General features: G+C 59.2%; 1 protein-coding gene across 3 annotated transcripts; it reads left to right on the forward strand.

The window, feature by feature from the left end:
- The first annotated feature begins 1,214 nt into the window (after window positions 1-1,214).
- Window positions 1,215-23,073, forward strand: SCMH1 (Scm polycomb group protein homolog 1). 3 transcript variants are annotated; one of them, XM_052699187.1, is made up of 15 exons: window positions 1,215-1,328; window positions 6,618-6,701; window positions 7,370-7,438; window positions 8,121-8,191; window positions 8,465-8,699; window positions 11,033-11,121; window positions 11,424-11,667; window positions 15,559-15,791; window positions 16,209-16,335; window positions 17,187-17,387; window positions 17,885-18,070; window positions 19,660-19,791; window positions 21,084-21,287; window positions 21,539-21,672; window positions 21,999-23,073. In XM_052699187.1, the coding sequence occupies exons 2-15, from the start codon at window positions 6,677-6,679 to the stop codon at window positions 22,122-22,124; spliced, it is 2,076 nt and encodes a 691-aa protein (XP_052555147.1). In that variant the 5' UTR covers window positions 1,215-1,328; window positions 6,618-6,676; the 3' UTR covers window positions 22,125-23,073. The 3 variants fall into 3 exon arrangements, with proteins under 3 accessions (XP_052555147.1, XP_052555148.1, XP_052555146.1); XM_052699188.1 differs by lacking the exon at window positions 19,660-19,791; XM_052699186.1 differs by lacking the exon at window positions 1,215-1,328 and having other exon boundaries at window positions 6,599-6,701.
- Window positions 23,074-23,334: the final 261 nt, after the last annotated feature.

Below are 23,334 nucleotides of genomic sequence, written 5' to 3' on the forward strand. Positions count from 1 at the left end.
CTATGAAATGTGGAGGTTGGTGGCCCTGCGTGTGGTGGGGGGTTGGAGAATCGTGATCCTCGAGGTCCCTTCCAACCCTGGCCATTCTGTGATTCTGTGATTCTGAGGTGTAGGGGCTGGATGGCTGCAGGGAACTCACACAGACAGAGGTGCAGGATGGCAGGGGATGCCTTTGGAGTGCGTGGCTGTGTGTGCTGCAGGGCAGGGGAAACCCAGGGAGAGCTGGTGCTCTGTGTGCGGGTGGGTGGGAGAAGAGGAGGCTCAGAGGAGACATCATTGCACTGTACAACTTCCCCTATAAGAGAGGCTGAGGAAGCTGGGCTTGTTCAGCCTGGAGAAAAGAAGGCTGCGATGTGACCTCAGTGCAGCCTGCTCCTAAAGGGAGCCTACAAACAGGAGGGGAATCAATTCTTTGAGAGGGGAGATAACAGCAGGACAAGGGGAAATGGTTTGAAGTTGAGGGAGGGAAGATTGAGGTTGGATGTCAGAGGGAAGTTCTGTGCTATGAGAGCGGTGAGGTGCTGGAACAGCTGCCCAGAGAGGCTGTGATGCCCCGTCCATCCCTGGAGGTGTTCAAGGCCGGGTTGGATGGGGCCCTGGGCAGCCTGGGCTGCTGTGAAATGTGGAGGTTGGTGGCCCTGCGTGTGGCAGGGGGTTGGAGCTTCGTGATCCTTGAGGTCCCTTCCAACCCGGGCCTTTCTGTGATTCTGTGAAGGGGGGTGGTGATGAGGAGGGGTTTGGCCTCTTCTCCCAGGCAACAAGCAGGACTCGATGCAATGGCCGCAGTTTGCAGCAGAGGAGGTTTAGGTTGGACATGAGGAGAACTTTTTCTCTCCTGGTCAGGCACTGCAGTGGCTGCACAGGGAGGTGGTGGAGTCGCCGTCCCTGGCGGCGCTCAAGAGGCGTCTGGATGGGAGCTGTGAGATCTGGTGCAGCGCCTGTGGCAGCGGCGATGGGAGGGCGGCTGGACTCGATGATCCCGCAGGTCGTTTCCCGATTCCATGATCCCATGCCAGGATCACAGAGCGTCAGTAAAGCCGGAAACCTCAACCAGAGCACCGAGCCCAACCGCAGCGCCCGCGCTGCCGAGGCCGCGTCCCGCAGCCGCCGCTCATCCCATCGGCCTCAGCGCAGCGCCGGGCGCGGAGCGGCGGGGGGCGCCATAACCCGGCGCGGCCCGGCAGGGGGCGGCTGAGCGCCGCGCTGTCCCGGCGGCCGCCGCGCTCCCCCCGCGCCGCCCCCCGCCTCACTGCGCAGCGCAAACATGGCGGCGGCGGCGGAGGCGGCGCGGCGCTGAGACGGAGCCCGCAGCGCTCGGGGCCGCGCAGGTGAGGGGCGGCGGGGCGGCGGGCCGGGCGGGGCGGGGGCAGCGCGGCCGTTCCGCGGGGCGGGGCGGGCCCGGAGCGCGGCTGTCACGGCGGCCCGCTCTGCACGTCCTGCCCGCCCGCGGCCCTCCCTCCGTCGCTCGGCCCGCCGTGCTGCGGAGCTTCGTGCCGCTCCCTGAGGCCCCGCAGCGCTCGGTGCCCGGCCCCGAGAGGTGACGGCGAGGGACGGAGCGGGGAGCGGCGCCGCTCCGACGCGGCTCTGTGCCGTGACCCCGCGGGGAGCAGCCCGCACTGCTGCACCGGGGAGCGACGGTCCTCCTCCACAGCCCCTCGGGATCCGCTGCTGGAGGGGAGAGTTGGGTTGGGGGTCAGGCAGAGTTCGGGTCGAGGGCCGGGCTGCGTTTGTGCTGAGGGTCAGGCAGGTCGGGGTTGGGATTCGGGGCAGGGTTGGGACTTTTCACGCACAGCACGGTGTTAAAAAAAAAACAATAACCGCCCTGGCAGGCGGGCTGCTGCCGCGCTGCACTCAGGTTTGATCCCTGCGTTCTTCAAAGCCGCTGCGTGGAACTGCGGCCTCCTGCAAGTGCTGGGATGGCCGTGCTCAGATGTGCTGCAGGGCAGCAGCCATCGCAGGGCCTGCAGTCGGCTGCCAGCCCGGCTCCCGGCGGCAAACGCAGGCACCCAGCGCAGGCCCCGGCTTTGATTTTTGCCTCCTTTTCTGTTGACTGTTGTTGTTTATAGCGAGCAGCGGGCGCTGAGTGGCTGCGAGCAGCCATGTGGCAGCTCCTCCTCAGCAGCAGCGGGAAGCCGCTCCCCCACCGCTCCATGGCTGCACTGCTGGCACGGCCGCAGCCTCTCCTGTGTCAGATGCTGCACGCAGACCTTCGTGCTGTTGGCTAAACCGTGTGATGGGATAATTAAAGGAGAGCAAATGAGCACGAGTGGCACCCGCTGCAAGCCGTAGAGCCGTGCTGGAGCCCAGCCAGCCCCTCTGTGCTGCCTTCCTGCGGTACTGTTGGGTAGCGTTGACCTCTGAGTCACCGGCCCAGGAACTCGACGAGTTCTGCAGCGTGGTTGGTGTGTCACTGGGAGATGCTGCTGGGGTGCAAAGCGCCGATGCTATCCGTCAGCTGGCTGCTGTCAGCAGCCTGGGCTCGTGTCCTTGCCTTACGTTTAGTTTACAAGGATCTATAAAAGCTGATGTCAGTGCTGGGGCACGGCGTGCCTGGAGAGCAGCTGGAGCGGCCGCTCGGCTCCTGGGTGAGCAGCAGCCCTTCTGCTTCACGTTTCTTCTTGCACACATCCTCCTGCTGTCCAGGTGCAGCACTCAGCCATCCCTGCTGCTGCGTTCCTCGGGGCTGCACCTTGCCCTGCTCATGCTTTGAGCCTGTTCCTTTCTGTCACGCATTCCAGGGCACGTTTTGCTCTTTCCATCTCCACGGCTGAATTTAACCTCTTCAAAGGCTTTTTTCTCATACCCCAAGCTCTGTTGCTGTCCTCATTTTGTACAGGCCTTTTTTATATTCTGCAATATCTCTGCCCTTCTCTGCATGCTGCTGCTGACCCTTGCTGTGGTCAGGCTGGGCACAGCAGCACGGCACTGCATGGGGCTCAGTGACCCCGTTCTCAGTAGGTCTGAGTGCTGCTCTGGGACAAAGGAGTGCAGCTCTGGTGTTTGTGTGCATACTGAGCAGTGGGTTTGTGGCGAGGGAGCTGGCAGCACTGTGAGCCCCAGCGTGCTCCATCTGGAGGAGCTGCTGGCAGCACTCAGTGCAGGGTTCCCAACAGCATTCTGTTTGCACTGGGGCTCTGATCACTTTCCTGCCTTTTGCTTGCTGCAGAAGTTGAGCTTGTGATGAGACAAGCAGGTTTGGAGGCGCAAGTTGCACATCTGTGTTTAAAAACTTCCCTGATCCGATGGCCGTGAGAAATGGAGCAAGGTGTGCTGGGTGGAGCAGCAGCTCCAGCTCCTCTTGCAGGGTTGGTGGCCTCCTCTGTTTGGCAGAAATATCCAAAAGGAAAACCATCCCCAGCAGCAGGCAGCAGGGCTGTCGGTTCTTCTGTCCTCAGTCCCGAGCTGGGGCTCTCAGCATTGAAATGCCACTGAGCTGAAGGAGAGTTCGAGGGATGCAGCACTGGTGACAGGGGACGTTCAGACTGGATGACCTTGGAGGACTTTTCCAGCCTTGGTGATCCTGTGATCCTGTGCCTTCAGGGAGGGGCTGCAGTTGCTGCTGTGCTCCAGCCCTGCCCCATTGCCGGGGGTTACGGTGATGGCTTTGCGGTTTGGCTTGTGTTCCTGCACTCTGGGTTCTCTCTGCCCGCTGTGCTGCTGGCACAGCTTTGGCAACACTGCTGGCCACGTGTGTTCAGTGCAGCCGTGTGCCTCACCGCCCTGCAGCCGCTCTGTCATTTCACACTGCTGTCAGCTGGGAGTCTGCGAGTGCTGCTGAGCTCTGCTGGCATTAGCAACAATGCGAGTGCCCAGCACGGAGTTTAATGGCTGGCAGCCAGGCTGAGTGAGAGCACCATGTCTCAGTGAGCTGCTTGGCAGGCTCTGAGCACGCCTCCATCGCTGCAGGACGGCCTGCTGGTTGCTTGTGGCCACAAATTCTGTTTGTGTTGGTGTCTGCAGTCTCACAGCGCTGCGCACAGGATGGTGGAAGGCCTCGTGGTGCGCTGCGTGCTCTACTCTGTTGGTTATGTGAGCAGGATGCTGGGTGCCAAGCTGCCTGCTCGTCCTGTAGGAGTTCCATTGCTGTGGTCTGCCATATCACTCCTTCTCCTCTGGTTAGGAGTGCACAGAAGTTCTGCTGAGCACTTGCTGGATTGCTCTGTTTGCAGCGCAGGGTGCGTCGCCTCTCGAGAGATTTGAGTTCCTTCAGTCGCAGCTGAGCCTGGAGTTCTGCACAGGATAAAAATAGCAGGCGGTAATTAATGCACGTCCTCGGCGAGCCCAGCTCTGCTGCTCTCTCCTGACATGTTGCACTGCTGCAATTTCCTCTCCTCCTCCGAGGGAAGAGATGAATTAATCTCTGCACGGGTAGGAAGGAAAACGAGGAGGTCAGGAGCGGGACGGGAGCAGGGCTGTGCAGCGGGACGGAGCAGGCTCTCCCTGCAGTTCAGGTACATTCATTTCATTAATTACTGCTGCCAAGCTCTCGTGCACTTACCCACCACCTGATACTTTTTTTTCCCGTATCTCCCATCCCGTGAGGAGCTTTGTTTTTAACCAGGAGATGCCCCAGCAGAGAGCGAGGCTGATGAAGCAGGTTCTGTCACACAGAGCAGTGAGGGCTGTGCTGCAGGCTGCACTCCAGCGATGTCAGCATCCCTCAGCACAGGGCTCCTGCTCTCCTGGAGCACCCAGGGATGTGTTTGGGACGTGGCACTGTGAGCAGGGTGCTTCTCCCAGCCACCCCCGGCTGCCCATCGGTCAGAGCTGCTCTTTGCTGCTTGCTTTGCTGTCTTTCTGCTTTCTGTTGTTACTCCTTGAAGCTCTTCCCTCCCATTTCTCAGCCTGTTCCTGGAATGCACCGTGTGTGTTGGTTTTATTGAAGCTCGGTGGAGCAAGGGCTGCTCCTGGCCGGAGCTGTGGCCCGCCTGCATCTCTCACTTGTTTTTTGGAGAGAGAAACAAAGCGCTGTGGGATCCTGCCAGGCTGTGTTCTTTTCTCCCTGAAGCTGAGCTCTGCCCAGGCTGTGTCTCAGGGCTGGGAAGCTCACTGCTCACGGTCACATCATCAGCACACCTCTGACTCGTAACGTCTTTCCCAGGAGTGCATTCCTGAACGTTCTGGCGTTTATCAGCCTGCCTCTCACGTGGCAGAAAGATGAAAATTCATCCTAGAGAGACAGAAGAGGAGTTGGGAACGGCACAGAATCCTTCTGGTAGAAGAGAAGTCGTGGTTTGCAGCCATCCCACCCCCCCAGGGATCTTTGCCCCAGATGGAGAGCTGCCTTTGGCTGTGACAGCACTTGCTTGGCAGCTCCTGGTGTGATCCATGTGGGCTCCGGAGGGGCAGCGAGGAGAGGGGCTGCACTGGGCTGGGCTGCGCTCCCTTCGTGCTGTCCCTTATTTTTATGTTTCTCCTGAGCTCTCTCCTTTTTACTTCTAATCAGACTCATCTTTTAAATCCTTCTTTGTGTGATAGTTTCACTGTATGAAAGCTGACCTCGTCTGTTTCAGCTCCGTTGATGTGGTTGTGCCCATCTCAGCTGTGTGCCAAGCTTGGCCCTGTGTGCTCTGAGCTGGGCTTACAGCGCGCCGCGCTCTGCGCTGCTGTGCCAGGGGGAACATTTGTTGCAGCAGGCTTTAAATTTAAACTTGGGGTGTTTCCAATGAATTAAATATGAACATAAATAATGCAGCTGGTAACGTAGCTTCTCTGCAATTAAATGCAGACGCTCTCATTTTGTCTCTGTGCTTCCAGGTTTAGATGCGCTGCGGCATCCATCCCGACTTTGCTTCTGGTAGAGGCTGGGGGTGGAGAGCTGCTGACAGCACAGGGGTCTCAGCAGGAGGGGTTTTTTGGAGCTGTGGATGGGGCACTCAATGTGCCACAACAGCAGTGGTTGGATGGAGCAGCATCCCATTGCAGCAGGTTGGGGCCTTTGGAGTTTTTAGGGCAGATCCCGTCGCAGTGGGTCTGTCCTTGGTCTGTCCTTGGTCTGTCCTTGCTGCTGGGTGACACTGGGGCTGGGGAGTGCCCTGCCGTGCCGTGATCACTGCTTTCAGGGGGAAGCAGATGGGGAAAGTCAGGAAAAAAAGCATTGTACATGTACACACCTACACTGTGGATGGCTTTTGGGAATGGAAAGGAAGAGAAGCTTTGCCCTTCTCTTAAGCACATGCAGCCACTCCGCTTAGGAGATGAGCAGTGAAGGACTGCCACATACCTTCTGATTCAGAGCTACAGACAGCTGTTGTTGCCTTTTCCCTGTGATCTTATTCCAGTCACAAAGCACACAGGCATTGCTCACTGGGGGCCCTTTGGCTGCACTGCTGTGGGAAGTGGGGCTCTGCCCTCCTCTCCAGCTGCATCAGGGCCACACTAAAGCTGTACCCTATGGAGCAGAGCACTGAGCTGCTCCTCTTGTGCCTGCTGTCCCCGTGGGGAGAAGGGCTGCTGGTTCTGGGGCCAAGGCGATGGATCTGTGTTCATCAGGAGGCGTTTGTGCAACGTGGGGTGAAAACATCGCTGTTCTCCCAGTGGTGCCATCAGTCAGCATTGCAGATGTTCACATGCTCTGCAGCTGGGGGGTTTTCTCATGGCTCTTTCTTTTGTCCTAGGCGTCTTCAGTTACGTAAAGGCGAGTCGCTCCCTCGATAAAGACGGCAGCGGTGATAGAATGCGGAAACCAGGGCCTCAGAAAGGTGAGCAGTGCTGCACAGGGCTGAGCAGAGCCACGGCTGGGGGGGCACAGGGGACGTGTTGGCAGTGCCCCACTGGGAGCAGAGCAGAGCGGGGCAGGAGTGTGCATGGACGTGGCCACTGCCAAGGTGCCCTGGCTGGTGCTGGGTCACAGGATGGTGCACAACCCCTCCTGCAGACCACAGTGTGTGTGGCCGGCAGGGAGCTCATCTCAGCTCTTGGAGCATGGGGGAAGGGAGCAGCAGAGCAGGGCGCATCCTCCACAGCCCTTTGTTCACAGCTGTGCACGCATATGGGGCTCGTGGCAGGAGATTGCTACTCTCAGTTTATCTCCTTCCTTTATTTTTCTCTAGCATCTCCTTGGCTTCTCTTACAGTGGTGTTATCCCCTTCCCAGCTGCTTGTCCTTTAATGAAGTATGAGCTGCAGGAGAGCAGGATGGGGCTGGCTGCAAGGCTGGCTGCAGTGTGAGGGCAGCAGGAGTAGGTTCTCCTTTTCCTTTTAAAAACAGTCATCTTTTGGACACGTGAAGACGGATTTGCCAACAGCAACAGTGCTTATTCTGTAGTGAGCTGTAGTGCAGTGCTGCTCTTACCAGGGTTGTCACTGCATGTGGGAGGCAGGGATAGCTGTGACCCTCACTGACACAAGTGCTTTGTTTCTTGTCATAGCCATAGACTGGAAGGATGGTAAGAAGCACAAGTACGGCCGCCCACCAGAATCCCCCTCCCAGTACCAAGGTAAGAGCTCACATCCTTTCCCTTTCTTTTATTCCTTAGAGCATCATTTCAGGACATTGATGCCCCTTCGGGGGCTGAAATGTATCAGTGGAGCCCAAAGCAGGAGAAGCTCTGAGCTTCTCCTTCTGAGCTTCAGGTTGACTTTAAATGCAGCAGGACGAGAACATGGGCATGAGGTGCAGAGCTGCACTGCTCACAGCTGCTGCAGTTTGACCTTTGGGTGCCCAGAGTGCTTTGCTTGTGGGAAATAGTTGTGAAGGTGAAGACGTCAGAGCACAAAGCTGACGCTCTGCCTGTGAGCACTGCCCATCCATATCGTACTTGCTCTGCTTAGAAGTGCTCCAGGATCAATCCCTGCTCTACTGAGTGTCAAATGCCATTCGTGGAGGCACGTGGCTGCCTCTGAAACTGACACTGCACCGTGCCGGATCGCGCTGAGCAGTGCCTGACAAACAATCCCATCCCCCGTGCTGGGCCAGGGCAGCTGTTTCAAAGGCCACTGGGCATTGTTGGGCTCTGTTCTCCCCATCGCTGCAGCAGTTAGTTTTGTGTGGCCATAAATGCCAGAGGGCCACAGTGAGAGGGCACTGCCTGCGAGCAGCTCCTGTGCCAAGAGCACAGAACCGCCCGCACTGCCTTCCCTCTTGTTGGCTCCTGTTTGAACTCTGTTTTCTCCCCTCAGGTCACTTTACCTGGGAGAAATACCTGAAGGAAACATGTGCTGTCCCAGCGCCCGCCCATTGCTTCAAGCAGGTGAGGGGCTGAGTGAGAACAGGAAACCTGAGGGAGGTGGTCTGCAGCCCAGGAGTGCTGTGCTGGGGGTGGTCACCCTTTTGGCATGGGGGGGGGTTGCTTCAGGGTCTCAGAGGCTTAACAGAAATCAGCATGTGCTGAAGCAGAGTCGAACATTCAGGGTTAGATGCTGCAAATGCTAGCACAGCACCAAAGGGCCGGATGGCGGGGAGCTGTGCTGTGCTCGCAGGGCTGGATGTGCTGGCTCCAACGGTCCCCTCTTTCCCTCGGCAGTCCTACACTCCTCCTGCCAACGAGTTCAAGATCAACATGAAACTGGAAGCCCAGGACCCACGGAACACCACGTCCACGTGCATTGCCACCGTGGTGGGGCTGACGGGCGCCCGCCTCCGCCTGCGCCTCGACGGCAGCGACAACAAGAACGACTTCTGGCGGCTGGTGGACTCTGCTGAGATCCAACCCATCGGGAACTGTGAGAAGAACGGAGGGATGCTGCAGCCTCCTCTGGGTGAGCTGAGCTTCAGTGAGCGCCCGCGTCGTCCCTGGGGAGAAGCAGGATCAGTTTTCTCACGTTTCTGTCCCTGGGATGGAGCCCAGCACTGTCACAGCAGTGCCCTCCCCTGCAGCTCGCTGAGCTGTTGGCCAGGGGTGCCACAGCTCTGAGTCCTGCAACACTGTGGAGGTGCTTTGGGTTGGAGATGCAGGAGCTGTTGGTGCACAGATGAGCAGCCTGCCCTCTTGCAGCTCAAGCTCAGGCTCAGCACGTGCAGGCTGCACTCCTGAAGCTCTCCCTCTGTGCCTCAGAGGAGAATTGTGTTCTCAGCTGTTTGTTTGGAAAGGTCCCAGGGCCGCTTACATCTCCTGGAAGGCACAGAAGCAAAGGAACTGCAGAGCCTGGCAGTGCTGGAGGTAGAGCAGCTTTGATGGCCTTGCCTGGGCGTTGCCTGTACACAACCAAGACAAGTCCAGCTTCTCCCTCCTTGGGCTGTGTTGGTGGCAGTGCCACAGCCTGGCTGCAGAGCCTTGCTGTGCCCACTGCACATCCCCTGTGCTCCCCCTCCAAGCAGAGCTCTGCGCCGGCGTCCATAGAGATGCTGTGCCAGGGAGCTTGAAATCCTCGTGCACAGCACAGCCAGGAGAGCTGTTAGGGCTCAGGCACCCACGCCATCACTGCTGGCTCTGCCACTCACTGCAAGAGCATTTCCACTTTCATTTTGTGCCCAGGGGGTTCAGCAGCTATAGAAGGTTGGCTGGGTTCTGTCTGATGGGGGAACGATGGCTGGAAGTCCTTCCAGTGATTTAAGTGCTGCATAGAATGAAGGGATGCTTGCAATATTCCATCTCTTGGTACTCATTGTAGTCATCTGCAGCTTGATGAACAACCAGGGTAGCCGCTCTCTGCTTCCAGCCCCATCTCCGCTTACACGCATTTTCTGATGCTGGCCCAACAACGGGCTGATTTCCCATTTTTCTAACGAAGCACAAAGATTAACATGCTTTTAACCGTGGTCTAGTCTGGTCTGGAGGTTGGCGAGCCTGCACACAGCAGGGGGGTTGAAACTAGATGATCTCTGAGGTCCTTTCAACCCAGGCCATTCTGTGATTCTTTTGCATTCTGCTGCCGGTCGCTGTTGCAGTGTCTCCTTAAAACCCTCTCAGGGCCCCCAGATAAAATCAAGCCCATCTATAGCGATGGAAGAAACCTTCAGTGGAAAACCTTGAGTTAGAGGGGTTTGGGTTTCTGCTTTCCCTGGAGCATCGTTTGTGAGCTGTGCTGGAAGCACAGTGGCCCCAGATGCACATCTGGCCCACCTGCCATGCAATGTGGGATGCAGGATGCTCACATCACACCTTCCTCTTCGTGTTTGCTCTGGGTGGAGCCTGCTGTGAGCCTTACAGCTGCCGTGCTCTGTGTTGCCTCCTCATGTGCTGTTGTGTGCTTGCAGCCCTGGCCCAGGTGGAGCTCAGAGCTCCAGCACAGCCAGCCCTGCTCCTGCTCAGTTCCTGCTCTGCCTGCTTGGAGTTTTGCCAGCAGATGGCAAAAGAAGTAATTGAGCTGCAGAGCAAAAGTCATTTCTGACTGTGCCAAAGGAGGTCAGTGCTGTGTCCAGCTCTGTGCTGTGCCCCCCGCTGGTCCCAACAGGAGTGATGCTCTTGTGCCTGGTGAAAGCACTCAGCAGAGCACTGTGCTACCTGTCTGCAGGGTGTGTGAGCCTGCAGCTCATGCCATGGCATTCCTGCACTCTGTGTAGCACTGCGTGCACACACTGCTGCTCCCTTTCCCTGCACACTTGGTGTAAGAGGTCCCATGGGTTTGTCCCTGAGGTTTGTGGCAGCTGCTGTGGGTCCCACGGGGGTGGCAGAGGGTCTGTGGGGTGTGCCAGGAGGTGTGTGCTAAGCAGCAATGGGCTGCATGGCATCAGAAGGCTGTTGCACACACTGCAGATCTGTGTTGACTTCAGGGGGACGCTGTGTGCAGGGGCTCCTTTGTGCCAGATCCTGCTGCGCTTCTCATGATCCGTTTCTGCTTCCTCTTTGATCTGAATTTCCTTTTCTTTTAATTATTTCTTTGTGTGTGTGTATGTGCCTTTCAAACAACAGAGCACTTTGGGCTCTGGCAGCTCTGGACTGGGTGCCCTCAGCCTTCCTTGGGTGCTCCAGCAGTGAGGGGTGCAGGAGGAGCAGTGCTGAGCAGCAGGCACAGCCGTTGTGCACTCACTCACACACTCAGGGATTTGCAGTTTCCTTCTCACTGATTTCTCCCCTCTCTGTCAGAGCAGCTGTTTGTGACTGCAGTCTGGGGGCTCAGTCTCAGTGCCCATCTCTGCTCTCTGCCCACAGGCTTCCGGCTGAACGCCTCCTCCTGGCCCATGTTCCTCCTGAAGACTCTGAATGGAGCAGAGATGGCTCCCATCCGGATTTTTCACAAGGTACTTGGCTGTTTGGGAGCACATCCCCCTCCTGCATGGGGGACAAGCGCACTACCAGCATTGCCACGTGCTGCTCCCCCTGGCAGCTCCGTGCTGCTGCTGCTGGCTCAGGGTAGGGCTCAGTGCTGACACAGCACTGTGTGGGCTGTGCCCAGCAGCCTGGGGATGCGAGCTGGGCAGCTCACAGGGCTCACAGCCACCCCATCTGCTCCATCTGCTCGTGGAGGTGAGTGGTGATGGAGGGGCAGCCCTGCTCCAGCTGGGCACCGCCGCTCTCTGAGCTCATTTTCCTTTTCTCATAGGAACCACCATCTCCATCCCAAAACTTCTTCAAGACAGGTATGAAGCTGGAGGCGGTGGACAGGAAGAACCCTCACTTCATCTGCCCGGCCACCATTGGGGAGGTGAGAGGTTCTGAGGTCCTCATAACATTTGATGGCTGGAGAGGTGCCTTCGATTACTGGTGCCGATATGATTCCCGGGACATCTTTCCCGTAGGCTGGTGCTCGCTGACTGGAGATAATCTGCAGCCCCCTGGAACAAAAGGTAAGGCCCCCTCACAGCCCAGCACTCTTGCACTTGAGGATACGATAAGGGAACCGTGAGCATGACTGATTTTATGCCGTGGGGCTGCTCCTGTTTGCACTCCTGGTAGTTTCCTGGCGTGCTTCGTGCCGTGGTCTCCTCTGTGAACATGAAAAAGCACAGGCATGAGCAGGAGCGAAGCGTGAAAGCTGTGTGATGCTCCTGAAAAGGCCTTCGTGTGTGCTCTGCTGTTGCTGAACTCGCCTTTCCTCAGGGAGGCTGAGCAGCTCCAGCTTTCATTGCTCTTAACTGGGGTGGAGAAGCAAGCTGCTCCGGGGTCATGGGCAGCAGTGGAGCGAGAATCCAGAGAGCCCCTCTCTATTATGAACAGAGCAGAAAGTTGATTCTGAGGGTCAACCTAAAGAAGGAGGGTCGTGGCTCACCTCCTTAAAAGTCACATCTGGAGAGGGCGGCAATGAGTGAGATGTGTGGCTCAGGGCACAGCAGAATGGAGAGGGAAACAGTGGCTGTGATAAGAAGGAAGAGATGAGGGTGGGTTAACGGCTGTCAGTTCTGGGCAGCGTCCTGGCAGGGGTGTGTGTGGAGGAAACCTCCCTTTACCAGAGCTCAGCCTGGCAGAGAAGAAATATCTGCTGCTGGAATGGCATCCCTAGCTCTGCTTGTGCACACGGAGCACGTTGCTGCTGAGGGGCAGGGAGGTGCTGCAGCCTTCCCTGCAGTGTGCCCCCCCTGCTGCAGCACTCGGATGGTGGGCAGTGGTGTAGCACAGCATGCTGGCCTGGGCACAGCGCTCAGGGCAGCCTCCATCTCTCAGCACCGTCGCTGCCCTGGGATGTGTTTGTTAAGTGCTCGGTGTCTGCAGGTGGAGCTGATGCTCAGGCACCAGGCTTTCCACTTAACGTGATGCAGCACTTCTGATTGCTGCTGCTTGGTTTCTCTCCCTCCTGCAGAGATGCTCGCTGGGAACGCAGGCGAGCGCTGCTCTCAGTGCTGGGAGCAGTGGCCCCACAGAGCTGCAGGTCCATGGCTCAGTGTGTGCAGCAGAACCCGTTTGGGAGCTGGTGTCACGTCAGCATCATAGCTGCACTTTTCTTCTGTGGTCTACCTTGAAGTTTTCTCCTAACCTGCAGAGTTGCAGTGCTGACTGGGCTGGGAGTGCTGCTCCCTCCCTAACACCATGGTGTAGAAGACAGAGTCCTGGCTGCTCGATTCTCTCCTGCAGTTCAGACTGATGCTGCTGAAGAAGCAAGTCATGCAGCCCAGGTGTGCAGTGCTGGCTGCAGTGCTTCCAGGTGCTTTGGAGGTTGCCCTGCTTTTGCTCCATCTGCAGAGCATCCAAAGCTGTGTTCTGTTTGCACCCCGTGTCTTGGAAGGGGGAGAAAAGTGCTCTGGAGCCCAGGCAGCCTCCTGAGCCCAGCTGTGGCACTCAGGGAAGTGCTGTTGCAGCACGTGTCCCCCTTGGTGCTTGGTGCTGAGCATCCAGCCCTGCTCACTGCACAGAGCAGCGTGTCACAGTTCTCCTCCTGATGCTGGTATTTTTATAACTTCTGAATGGCTTTAAAAAGAACAAAAGATGGAACAAAGCACACCCACCCACCGCTCTGCTGGCTTCTTGTGCTCTGAGATATCAGAGATGCCCGGCTAATGTTTAACCAGGAAGCCAAGGCTCAAAATGCACTTCAGACAAGAGCAGAATGAGCAGAAACTGCAGGAATGCCCCAGAGTGGCCTGAGCACCACGGGAGTGTTTTGGTTTGACCTGGGGGGTCAGAGTGAGTGGGGATCACACTGCAGTGTGCTTGGGGTGGGGGGCCATGGGGTGCAGTGTGGGGGAGACCTGCTGTGAAGGTGACTGCAGGCAGGCGCAGTGTTTTCTTATCCCTTGCATTGGAACCGTGTGCCCCGCTGGGCTCAGTGCTCGTGGGTTGGGTTGGAGCTGGGCTGCTGGCTGCTGCTGGCAGCTGCAGGGCCGGGCCCAGGTGCTGTGGGCTCCTGAGCAGCGCAAGCTGGGGCTGCCAGCACTGAGAGCTCCTTGCAGGGCTGCAAGCACAGCCAGCTGCAGGCTGCTGCAAACCAGTGCTGCTCCCACCCTGAGAAGGATGCACTCTGCAGAGCAAATAACAGCAAAACACACGTCGAGTTTGCTGGGAGCAGGAGGGGAGCTGGCAGGGGAAGGGGATGCAGAGATGGGTGCTGCTGGCAGCAGGAGGTGTTCAAGTGGGCTGCAGGAGTTTTTGGGGAGGGGGAGGCTGACGGGCAGCTGTGGGGGACGCCCACTTGGCACTGCCTTGTCCCGCACCCAAACACTTCGCCTTTGTGTTGTGACAAAAAGGACACGTGGCTCAGCTCACCCTTGATTTCCCATGGAAGGTGGTTGGCTTGGCGGGCAGAGTTGGGCGGGCGGTCGACCTCCTGGTGCCCTGCTACCCCTGGAGCTGCCCAGGGCTGCAGTCATTCCTTTCATCCCTCATTCTGTGAGCAGGGCTGTTTGTCCCCATCTCTTTGACACCTTGCTCACCACGTGTGCGCGTGGAGGTGGTGCTGAGTGCTGTCCCCAGGGCTCTGTCTGGGAGCAGTGCTCTCTCAGCCCTTCCACCCTAACCGAGCTGTGATTCAGTGATGTCACGGTGCTGCCTGGTGGGTGCAGAGCACTTAATTTCTCTCCTGTACCCGGAAGAAATGGAGAGCCGGGTTTTGGAGTTAGGCAGATCTGCGTGCTCAGCAGAATGCCCGCACTGGTGACAAGCGTTTGGACGTCCCCACTCGGCACAGTGCTCCGTGCCTGGTGCCCAGCTGGTCTCTCATCTCACCTGCCTTGTTGCTGTGCACCCCAGGGTGCTGGGGGGAATCCTGCTGTTGTGCTGTGCGGCCATCCCGTGTGTTGAGCCACTCGTGGCACTTCACCCTGTGCCGTTGGCTCTGCCGTTCAGTGACACGTGAGAAGTCCCTTCAGCTGTGTGCTCAGCCTGAGCGGTGCAGTGGGACCCCTCAAACATCAGCTCTGAGCAAAGGGCTTCTACCTGTGCTGTGCCCAAAGGAGCAGCCACAGAGCTCTGCTCTGCCGGGCTTTGCAGCCTGCTAACAGGAGCGTTGTGTGGATGCTTCTGCTGTGACATCCAGCGTGCTCACCTCGCTGTTCTCCACAGCTGTGTCTCTCCCCATCTCCTGCGGGCTGCACTGATGCCCTCTGAGCTCCTCCTGCTGTGTAGCACTGCAGGACCCTGCTGTGTGTCAGTGGGGAGGAGCGCTTTGCTCCACTCACTGCTTTGCCTGGCAGCAGCGGGGCCTCGTGGTGCCCTGCTACCCCTGGAGCTGCCCGGGGCTACAGTCACTCCTTCCATCCCTCATTCTGTGAGCAGGGTTGTTTGTCCCCATCTCTGACGCTGTGCTCACCACCTGGCAGCCCTCTCCTCGTCCCGTGGCTCTCAACCTGTGCGAAAGCTTTGCAGCTGCTCTGCAGAGCCCTGAATTGAAGAGTGGCTCTGTCAGGCACACTGGAGCCAGCTCACGCTGTCCTGCTTCTTTTACTCATCCCTTTGGTGTTTAAAGTCTGTGTCAGGGTTCCCCTCACTCTGGCAGCAGCCCGTCACCTCCTCCTGTGCACAGTCGTGTTGAGCACACAGCCAGGCTCCAAGCTCTGTGTGGTGCCAGAGGTGTCCATGTGTGTCTTGCAGTGCAGCAGGGGTTGCTGCTGTCCCCTTGCAGCAGCAGTCGGAGCAGAAGGGCTGTCCTGCACCCCCAGCCGCAGAGGGACTGAGGGAAGGACTGAGCAGTGCTGGGAGCTGCGGCCGCTCCAGGATTTTCCCAAATGACGCTGTTGGAAGATGGAGGCTGCTCTTGTTTTCATCCTCGCCTGATTTAATTACATTTGCTTTCTCTCTTTTTATTTCAGTTGTGATTCCAAAGAGCCCTTTACCTGCCTCCGAAGTAAACTCGGAGAAGCCTAGCATGCACAGTAGCACAAAGACTGTTTTGGGGCATCAACAAGGGCAAGGGCGTCGCAAAGCAGGGAAGAAGCGTGGTCGAACGACCAAAGCGCTCATCCACCAGCCCATGCCTGCGCCCTCCAAATCAGTGGAGCCTTTGAAATTCCCCAGAAAGAGAGGCCCCAAGCCTGGCAGTAAGGTAAAAGCTGGTGCTGACGCAGGCGGGTGCAAGGCAGTGCTGCATGCGTGTGTCTGTGCACGTCTGTCGGCAGTGGTAGGAGAGCAGAGGGGAGCGCGGGGCTGGGAGCTGCCGTGCCCTCTGGGGCCTCCCCATGGAGAAGCCGTGGCTCCTGAGCCCTGTTGGCCGTGGGGTAGCACGGCTCGGGCTGCAGTGTTGGCAGGGCGGCTCTGTGCCCGTGGTGCAGGGCTGGCAGGTCTGGGGCTCGTGTCCCGTGCGTGGGGCACACAGGTGTTGAGCGCGTAGATTCTCGAGGCTCCCCGTCGTCGCCGCGCCGTGTCCTGTGGTGCCTTGTTGGATGCACTGCAGCGTGTAGCGATCGTGGGTGGTGGAGGAGAGCGGGGGTAAAAGGAGAACTATCCTCCTCTTTTTCTGCAGAGGAAACCTAGGACATTGCTGAGCCCAGCACCCACCTCTCCAACCACCAGTACCCCTGAACCCGACACAAGCACTGTGCCCCAGGACGCTGCTACAGTCCCCAGCTCTGCCATGCAGGCTCCCACAGGTAAGGCTCTCGGGCCGCATCCCTGGAAAGTTTGCACACATGGGACTGCAGCCATCAGGACGCCGCAGGGCACTGCTACTTCTTGGTGAGCGCGTGCGCCGGCAGCAGGAGCAGAGGAGGCCCAGCTCTGCGTAGGGAGGACGGGAGAGAGACGTGAGCTCAGCTCAGCCTTTCCTCTGCCCGTATCGGAGATGTCGGTGGCTGTGGGTCCGTCCGATGGGCACGGGGCTCCCAGTCCCTGAGCTGCCCCCTGCTTGGCAGTGACACAGAGCCCTGCAGGGCCTGCACAGCCTCAGGGCAGCGGGCTGCAGAACCGGACCTGCCGAGAGCGAGGCTGTGCTCGGGGCAGGGAGTTGGGGCACACAGGGACAGGAGGGAGCGGAGCAGTGGGAGCTCTGTGTTGCTGGGTGGTAAAGCTGGGTAGGAACGCAGCGCCGGTCCTCGTGTGTTTGAGCAGTGGATGTGAGCAGGGCCCTTTGTTTCCCCAGAGCAGCTCATTCTCAGGCACCTGAAGCATCCCGCTCCCCTGGAGCTCGGGCTGCATCCCTTTGCTTGCTGTGCGTAGTGCAGCTGTGCTGCCTGGCTGAAGCAGGCCTCTGGGGGCTGAAAGCTGGGGAGCAGCCCCAGGAGAAGTGGCAGCAGCAGCAGAAACACCTGCAGGAACACTCCAGAGTGGTTCCCCAAAGCGAGACTGCTGCCAGCTCATGGGCAGTGGCTGTGCTGGATTCACTCACGTTTTGGGAGCACTTTGACAGTCTTTGAAACCCAGGCATCCCTCGGGTTGGACGTTAGGCATCTTTCCTGTGCGTTCTTGAGTGGGTTAATGGCAAACACGTTTCTCATCTTGGCAGTTTGCATTTACTTGAACAAGAATGGCAGTGCTGGGCCCCACTTAGACAAGAAGAAAATTCAGCGGCTGCCGGACCACTTTGGACCAGCTCGAGCCTCTGTTGTCCTGCAGCAAGCAGTGCAGGCCTGCATCGATTGCGCTTACCATCAGAAAACAGTCTTCTCTTTCTTAAAACAAGGCCACGGGGGAGAGGTCATCTCAGGTGAGAACTGGCCTGCAGCACTTTGCCTTCGGAGATGTTGTGGCAAGAATCTGCTCACTGGAAGACGAAGCTTGGCACTGTCCCGGGCCAGGAGCAGACAGAAGAATTCTGTCTTCTCTTCCTTGCTGAGCAGCTGGTGCAGGGCAGGGGCATGTCCTTGGGGAGCAGGCATCACCTCCATCCCAGCACTGCTGGGCCCCAGGAGAGGATGGCACAGCATGGGTGGGCGCTCCGCAGCTCCCGGTGGAAGGAAGAGCCGTGCCACGAAGTCTCTATTCCCCAAGCCCCAGTTTTTAATGCCCCCAAGCCCCTGCTGAGCTGGCCATGGGAGCGCAGCCATTCCTCCCCCCATCCCACAGCCCCACTCCCACAGCCCGTCTGGGCCGTGCTGGTGGCTCTGGTGCAGAGCGGCGATGCGGAGATGCAGCAGCTGGTGGTGCGTCCACCTGCCCTTGCCAGGGCCTTACGTGTTGGGCTCTGTTTGTTTCTGTCTCCAGCTGTGTTTGATCGGGAACAGCACACTCTGAACCTGCCCGCAGTAAACAGTATCACCTACGTCCTCCGCTTCCTGGAGAAGCTGTGCCACAACCTCCGCAGTGACAACCTCTTTGGGAACCAGCCTTTCTCCCAGCACAGCCACGCGCCGCGCTCACACGAGTACGACCACGACAGGTATCTACCAGGTAGGAGCTGGGGCGGGGGTGGCACCGGGGGGACCCCAGGTCCCGTACCCAGCTTTCCCCATCGCTCGGGAGGCGGCAGTGCGTTCTGCAGCGACGCCGTGCTGCTGCCTGCAGCTCAGGGTGCCGTGCCGGACTGGGGGTACGTGGGTGAGCAGCAAGCACAGCTCAGCACTGAGCTCTGCAGGGAGCAGGTGCTCCGATATCCTCCGAGGCGCCCAAATGCAGTGGTTTCTGGTGAGGGCGAGGGTCGTTCCGTCGTTTGTAATGGTTGTGTGAAGATGAGGACGTGCTGAACGCGAGGGCTGCTGCTGTGTCACCTCCCACCCTGTGTGCCGCCGTGGGGCCGAGCAGGAGCGTGTCTGTGGGTCAGGGAGCAGGGGAGCTGCCAGCAAACAGAGCTGATGGCTGCTGGTAGGAGCAGGGCTGGTGTGCAGAGCTATGCATGGGTCAGTGTGAAAGCAAGGGCAGGAGGAATGCCAGGACCACTGTGAGTGGGCACCACTGTTACGTGGAAGCTCTGCTGCACAGCAGCCAGGGCTGGTTCCTAGCCTGCGTCTGCTCTTGGCAGCTTGGTAACCACATCTTCTCGTCTCAAGCAATGCTCAGGGCCACTGTGTTCCTGCACAGCCACTGCCATTGCTGTGTCTGCAGCCCCAGCAGTGTGCCCTGCGCCTGCAGTGTCTGCATTGGCTGTGGTGCTCAGCTCCTGATTTCTCTCTGAGCAGGCACTGTCTTGCCTGGCCCAGCCTGGGAAGGCAGCAGCAGGTCTCTGCAAGTGTGTGCCACACTTAATCAGCAAGACACCGAGCGGTGCTGCTCTGCAGTGGTGTGCAGGTTTGTTGGTGGGTGCTGCTCGGCTCTGCTCGGTCAGTGGAGCAGCACAGTGCTCCCACTCTGCCCCATGTGTGCCCGCTGCCTGCACAGCTGTTGGGGCACAGCTCACAGCACACGGCACTGCACCCTGCAGCCCACACTGCAGCATCCTGTGGGCTGGGGGCTGGGCTGAGCCCCCTCAGAGCCGCCTGCTGCTCCGTGCCTGCCCAGCGAGCGTCTGTGTCCATCGTTCCCTGGGTCCTCCTGCCTGATCTCCCCTGCTGCTGGAGGGTCTTCGTAGCGTTAAGGCGTCCGTTGCACTGAGGGTGTTTTCCTTCTGTTGTGTCCTGCTCTGCCCATCCCCTCATCACCCCCATCCTTCCTTTGTTGACTGTAACACGTCTCCTGCTGGGCGAGCGCCCGTCCTCTCTGCCACCGTCCTTTATGCCGCTGTGTGGTGCCAGCCCCGTGCAGCTGGCCACCACGGGGTGACTGGAACCTGCAGAGCACTGCTGGATGGCCTGGGGCTGTGAGAGGGAGAGATGGGACGGGGCTGAGCTGAGCAAAGGTGGCACTTGGGGTGAAGATGGCAAAAAGCACTGCGGCCCCTGGTGAGCTTTGGCCCTGCGCTTTCCGTCCCTAGAACTCACGGAGCGAAATGCAGAGTGCTGTGTGGGCTGGCTGCAACCTGGGGGGTGGTGGGGCACATGGGTGCCTGTGGCACGGCCCGCCTTGCTTCCCAGCAGCTCTGAACAGAGCTTGTTCTCTTTCCCTAGACAGAAGCAGTTCGTTAGACGGCACTCTGCAGGGACCAGGCCGGGGCACAAAGCGCTATTGCCAAGATTCCCCTCCGTACAGTGCTCCTCTCTCCCCCAAGTTACCAAAGAATGACCGTCACCCACTGGAAGGTGAGCACAGCATCTCTTCCCAGCGCTGCAGGCACAGAGCTGGGAACCCGAGGGGTGCAGGAGGGGTGCTGCTGGCATGGGAGCTGCATGGAGAGGGACAGAGCGGTGCTCAGAGCACGGAACCCCCACAGCAGGGTAAATGGAACATAGTGGGGGTCCTTCCCAGCTTGAGAGCTGGCAGCCAGGAGCACTACAGCGGGGCAGTTAACCCACATCTGGGTGCCGTTGCTGTGTCACTGCTCCTAATGCAGCCCCATTGCTTCAGTCTGTCTGCCTCTGAGGTTTAATGCAGTGTTGTGCACGGGGCTGGTTGTGCACAGGTTGGTTGTGCAGTGCAGCCTCGTGGCTGGGAGCTGCCCTTTGCCTCATGTTCCTCGCAGCCACGCTGAGCTGTGTGCTGTCCCTCCTTGTTGCACCTCCCAAAGCAGCCGCAGTTGTTGGTTTTGGGAGAAGTGGGAGTTTGTCTCGTGCTGGGGATCCCTACAGCCTCACACTGCTTCTTGAGCACACCATTGCAATGTGTGGGAGCGTGGCCACATCAACACAGTGACTCTGTGTTCATTGTTGGACTGGAGGCGTTCTGAGGGTGAGCTTTGCACCCTTTGTGCTGCACCACTGCAGCCCTGCGTGGCCATTGTCCCTGCATGGGGGTGCAGGGCCTGGCTGCAGTGTGGCAGCCTCACAGAGCCCAGATGGATGCTTGGGTGACAGGGACGACTTCACCTCTGCTCATGGCAATGTTTGTGGCGTGGCACAGCGCTGTGCAGCTGATGGGGTGCATCCACGAGCAGCAGCAGGGCAGGCAGAGGGGCTCCTGGTGCACAGAATGCCCCGTGTGGTTGGCTTATGGACACTGCTCACTGTGACACGGGGCACCATGCGCTGCCGGGACTTGCCAGGGATTCTTTGACACAGAAATTGTATCTCAGAGGGCAGCTCATGCAGCACTGGGTCTGCCTGGGTGTTGGGTCATGTGTAAATGCACAACTGCGCTCCTCCTTTGTGCACAGAGCTGAGCAGCACTGCCCGGTACCCTGCAGGTCCGTGCTGCCCTGCAGTCCCACAGCCTGCATTGCTGCCCTCAGTGCAGGGCTGCAGTGCTCAGGTTCCTCTCTGGGAGCAGAGGCAGAGCGCTGCGCTGCAGGCAGGACAGCAGAGTGGCCGCTGCTTGAGTCCAGCTGTGGGGCAGCTCTGGCTGTGGGGCACTGGGCCCAGAGCTGGCCGTGCTGCTCACTGCCCTCAAGGAGGGACAGGATGGCCACGTGCACTGACTGCAGCCTGTTGCATTCCAGGTGAAACCTTCGTGCTGGGAGACGGCCCTCCTGGGCCCCTGGAGCCTCGCATGGACCCCATGGACTCGGCCCTGAACGCCGTCAATGCCTCCGGTCACAGCCGAAGCTCCAGGGAGTTCCGCCTGCAGGGATACCGGCACCTGCACCAGCCCTGCAGCCTCAGCCAGGGCAGCACCTCCACGCTAGGCAGGCTCGGCTCCACGGGTAGGAGCACAAGGGGGCACTGATGGGCACAGGCCGGGGGAGGGAGCGCTAGGCAGTGCCAGAGCTGGGATCCGTCGGGGGGCTGCAGTGTGTGCTTTGTCCATCCGGACCCTCACTTCAGGCAGGTGGGGAACGGGAATGCACGACTGCAGGTGCTGCTGCATGCATGTGGGCAACAGCGCTCTGTGCTGGGGGGGGAGTGGTGCTGCATGGGCGTGCATAACTCCGCCCCGTGCTGTGCTGTGCCCCAGGCGCCGAGCGGTACCGCGAAGGCACACGGCTCAGCAGCCGCGACCCCTCGTGCTGGACGGTGGAGGAGGTGATGCAGTTCATCCGGGAGGCGGACCCGCAGCTGGGACCCCACGCTGATCTCTTCCGGAAGCACGTGAGTGTGTCTGTCTGTAGCAGGGCAGGAAGGGCAGAGCAGGGGTGGCGGGGTAGGGCACAGCCCAGCCTGAGCTCCGGTGCTCTTTGTGTTCGCGGAGAGCTCAGCTCACGGCAGCACTGAACCACAGAGCTCTTCCTCTTGGAATCCTAAAATTCACTTTGCTACAAACTTCTTCCGGCAAGAAGCACATTGCAAGTACAGCTTACAGAGTGCCCTGCTCTGAAGCTCCTGTAGAAGGGCTGGCCTTGTGCCACTGTCAGTGAGGGCTGGGACGGCGCTGGGTTGCCCGGCTCTGATGGCTCTGCATTTCCTCATCCCTACAGGAGATCGACGGGAAGGCGCTGCTGCTGCTGCGCAGCGACATGATGATGAAGTACATGGGGCTGAAGCTGGGCCCGGCGCTGAAGCTCACTTACCACATCGACAAGCTGAAGCAAGGCAAGTTCTGAGGACGCCCAGCAGGACGGCCCCCGCGCTCACCCGCAGTCCGTCCACATGCACCCATCCACGCCACCGCCCGGCTGCAGGGACGCAGCACGCAGAGCCCTGAGCCCTCAGCCCCTCCTGCCCCCCTGGATGCTCGGCCACGTGGAATAGGGTGGGTGTCCGTCCCCAGCCCCCAGCACTGCCTGTCTTCCACGCCAGCACCGAGCGGCTCAGCACCGGCCCCCCCTGGGGGTCTTCCATATTTATTTGGGACTGGGGAGGCCCAGGAGATGGAGCGAGCTTGGGGGCGGAGGAGCAGAGCTGTGCACCGTGGGACTCATCAGCCCTTCTCTCCCCCTCGCATTTTTTATGAGGAGATGCCCGTTGAAAACTGACTTTTTTTGTACCTGATGTCGAAACTCACAGCTCCTGGGGATTTACAGCTGGAGGTGCAGAGCCCATCTCCCCACAGCCGTCCTGCTCCCTGCAGCTCCTTCCCAGCTGGGCAGGGGGCTCTGTCTGATGTATTTATTTGCGATGGCACTTGGGCTCTGAGCAGCAGCAGGCAGGACCACCGAGCAGAGCCCCCGCGCTGCCCTGGGAGCAGCCAGGGAGCTCCCCTGAGCTGCTTCATCCCTGGGTTACCCCCAGTGCTGCCCCCCAGTGCAGCAGGGGGACGCCAGGGGCTGGGGGGGGGAGGGGACAGGTTTACCCCTAAGGGGAAAGTTGCAAAAAGAAAAGAAAAAACAAAAGGCAAAACCTGCAAACCCAAAGTGACAGAAAGGCTTTCGTCATACAGCACTGCCAGCACTGCGCTCCCTGCTCACGGGGGGTCCCACAGATGGGGGTCCTGCACCCCCACCCGTACCTGCGCCGCTCCCGCTGCAGCCAGGCCCCCACATGGGCTCAGCCCGTGTTTTCCTCTGCACTTATTTTACGTCAATTTGTTTATAAATAAAAGAATAACGCAGAGCTGCTGTGTGTGCAGGCAGGAGGGGAGCAGGGGGAGAGGAGACACTGCTGTCGGGAACTTCCTTTCTCTTCCGTGGCCACAGAGCAGAGGGTGCAGTGCTCACATGCAGCAAGAGGCAGGAAAAGAAAGGAGAGCACAGCTGCTGCCCCAGGAGTGCAGAGCAGAGCTGGGGGCACCCTTTGGTCATGGTGCACTCTCCTGGCAGCTGTGCTCTGTGTGCTCTGTGCTAACAGCATCCCCCCAGAAAGAAGACAAGATTC

The sequence above is a fragment of the Tympanuchus pallidicinctus genome, unplaced genomic scaffold (assembly GCF_026119805.1).
Source record: "Tympanuchus pallidicinctus isolate F22 unplaced genomic scaffold, pur_lepc_1.0 scaffold35, whole genome shotgun sequence".
NCBI lineage: Eukaryota > Metazoa > Chordata > Aves > Galliformes > Phasianidae > Tympanuchus > Tympanuchus pallidicinctus.

Coding starts and splice junctions, on each gene's coding strand:
- SCMH1 (XM_052699187.1), top strand. CDS start 6,677: ATGCGGAAACCAGGGCCTCAGAAAG. Junction 6,702..7,369: donor GAAACCAGGGCCTCAGAAAG/GTGAGCAGTGCT, acceptor TTCTTGTCATAG/CCATAGACTGGAAGGATGGT. Junction 19,792..21,083: donor TGACCGTCACCCACTGGAAG/GTGAGCACAGCA, acceptor GTTGCATTCCAG/GTGAAACCTTCGTGCTGGGA.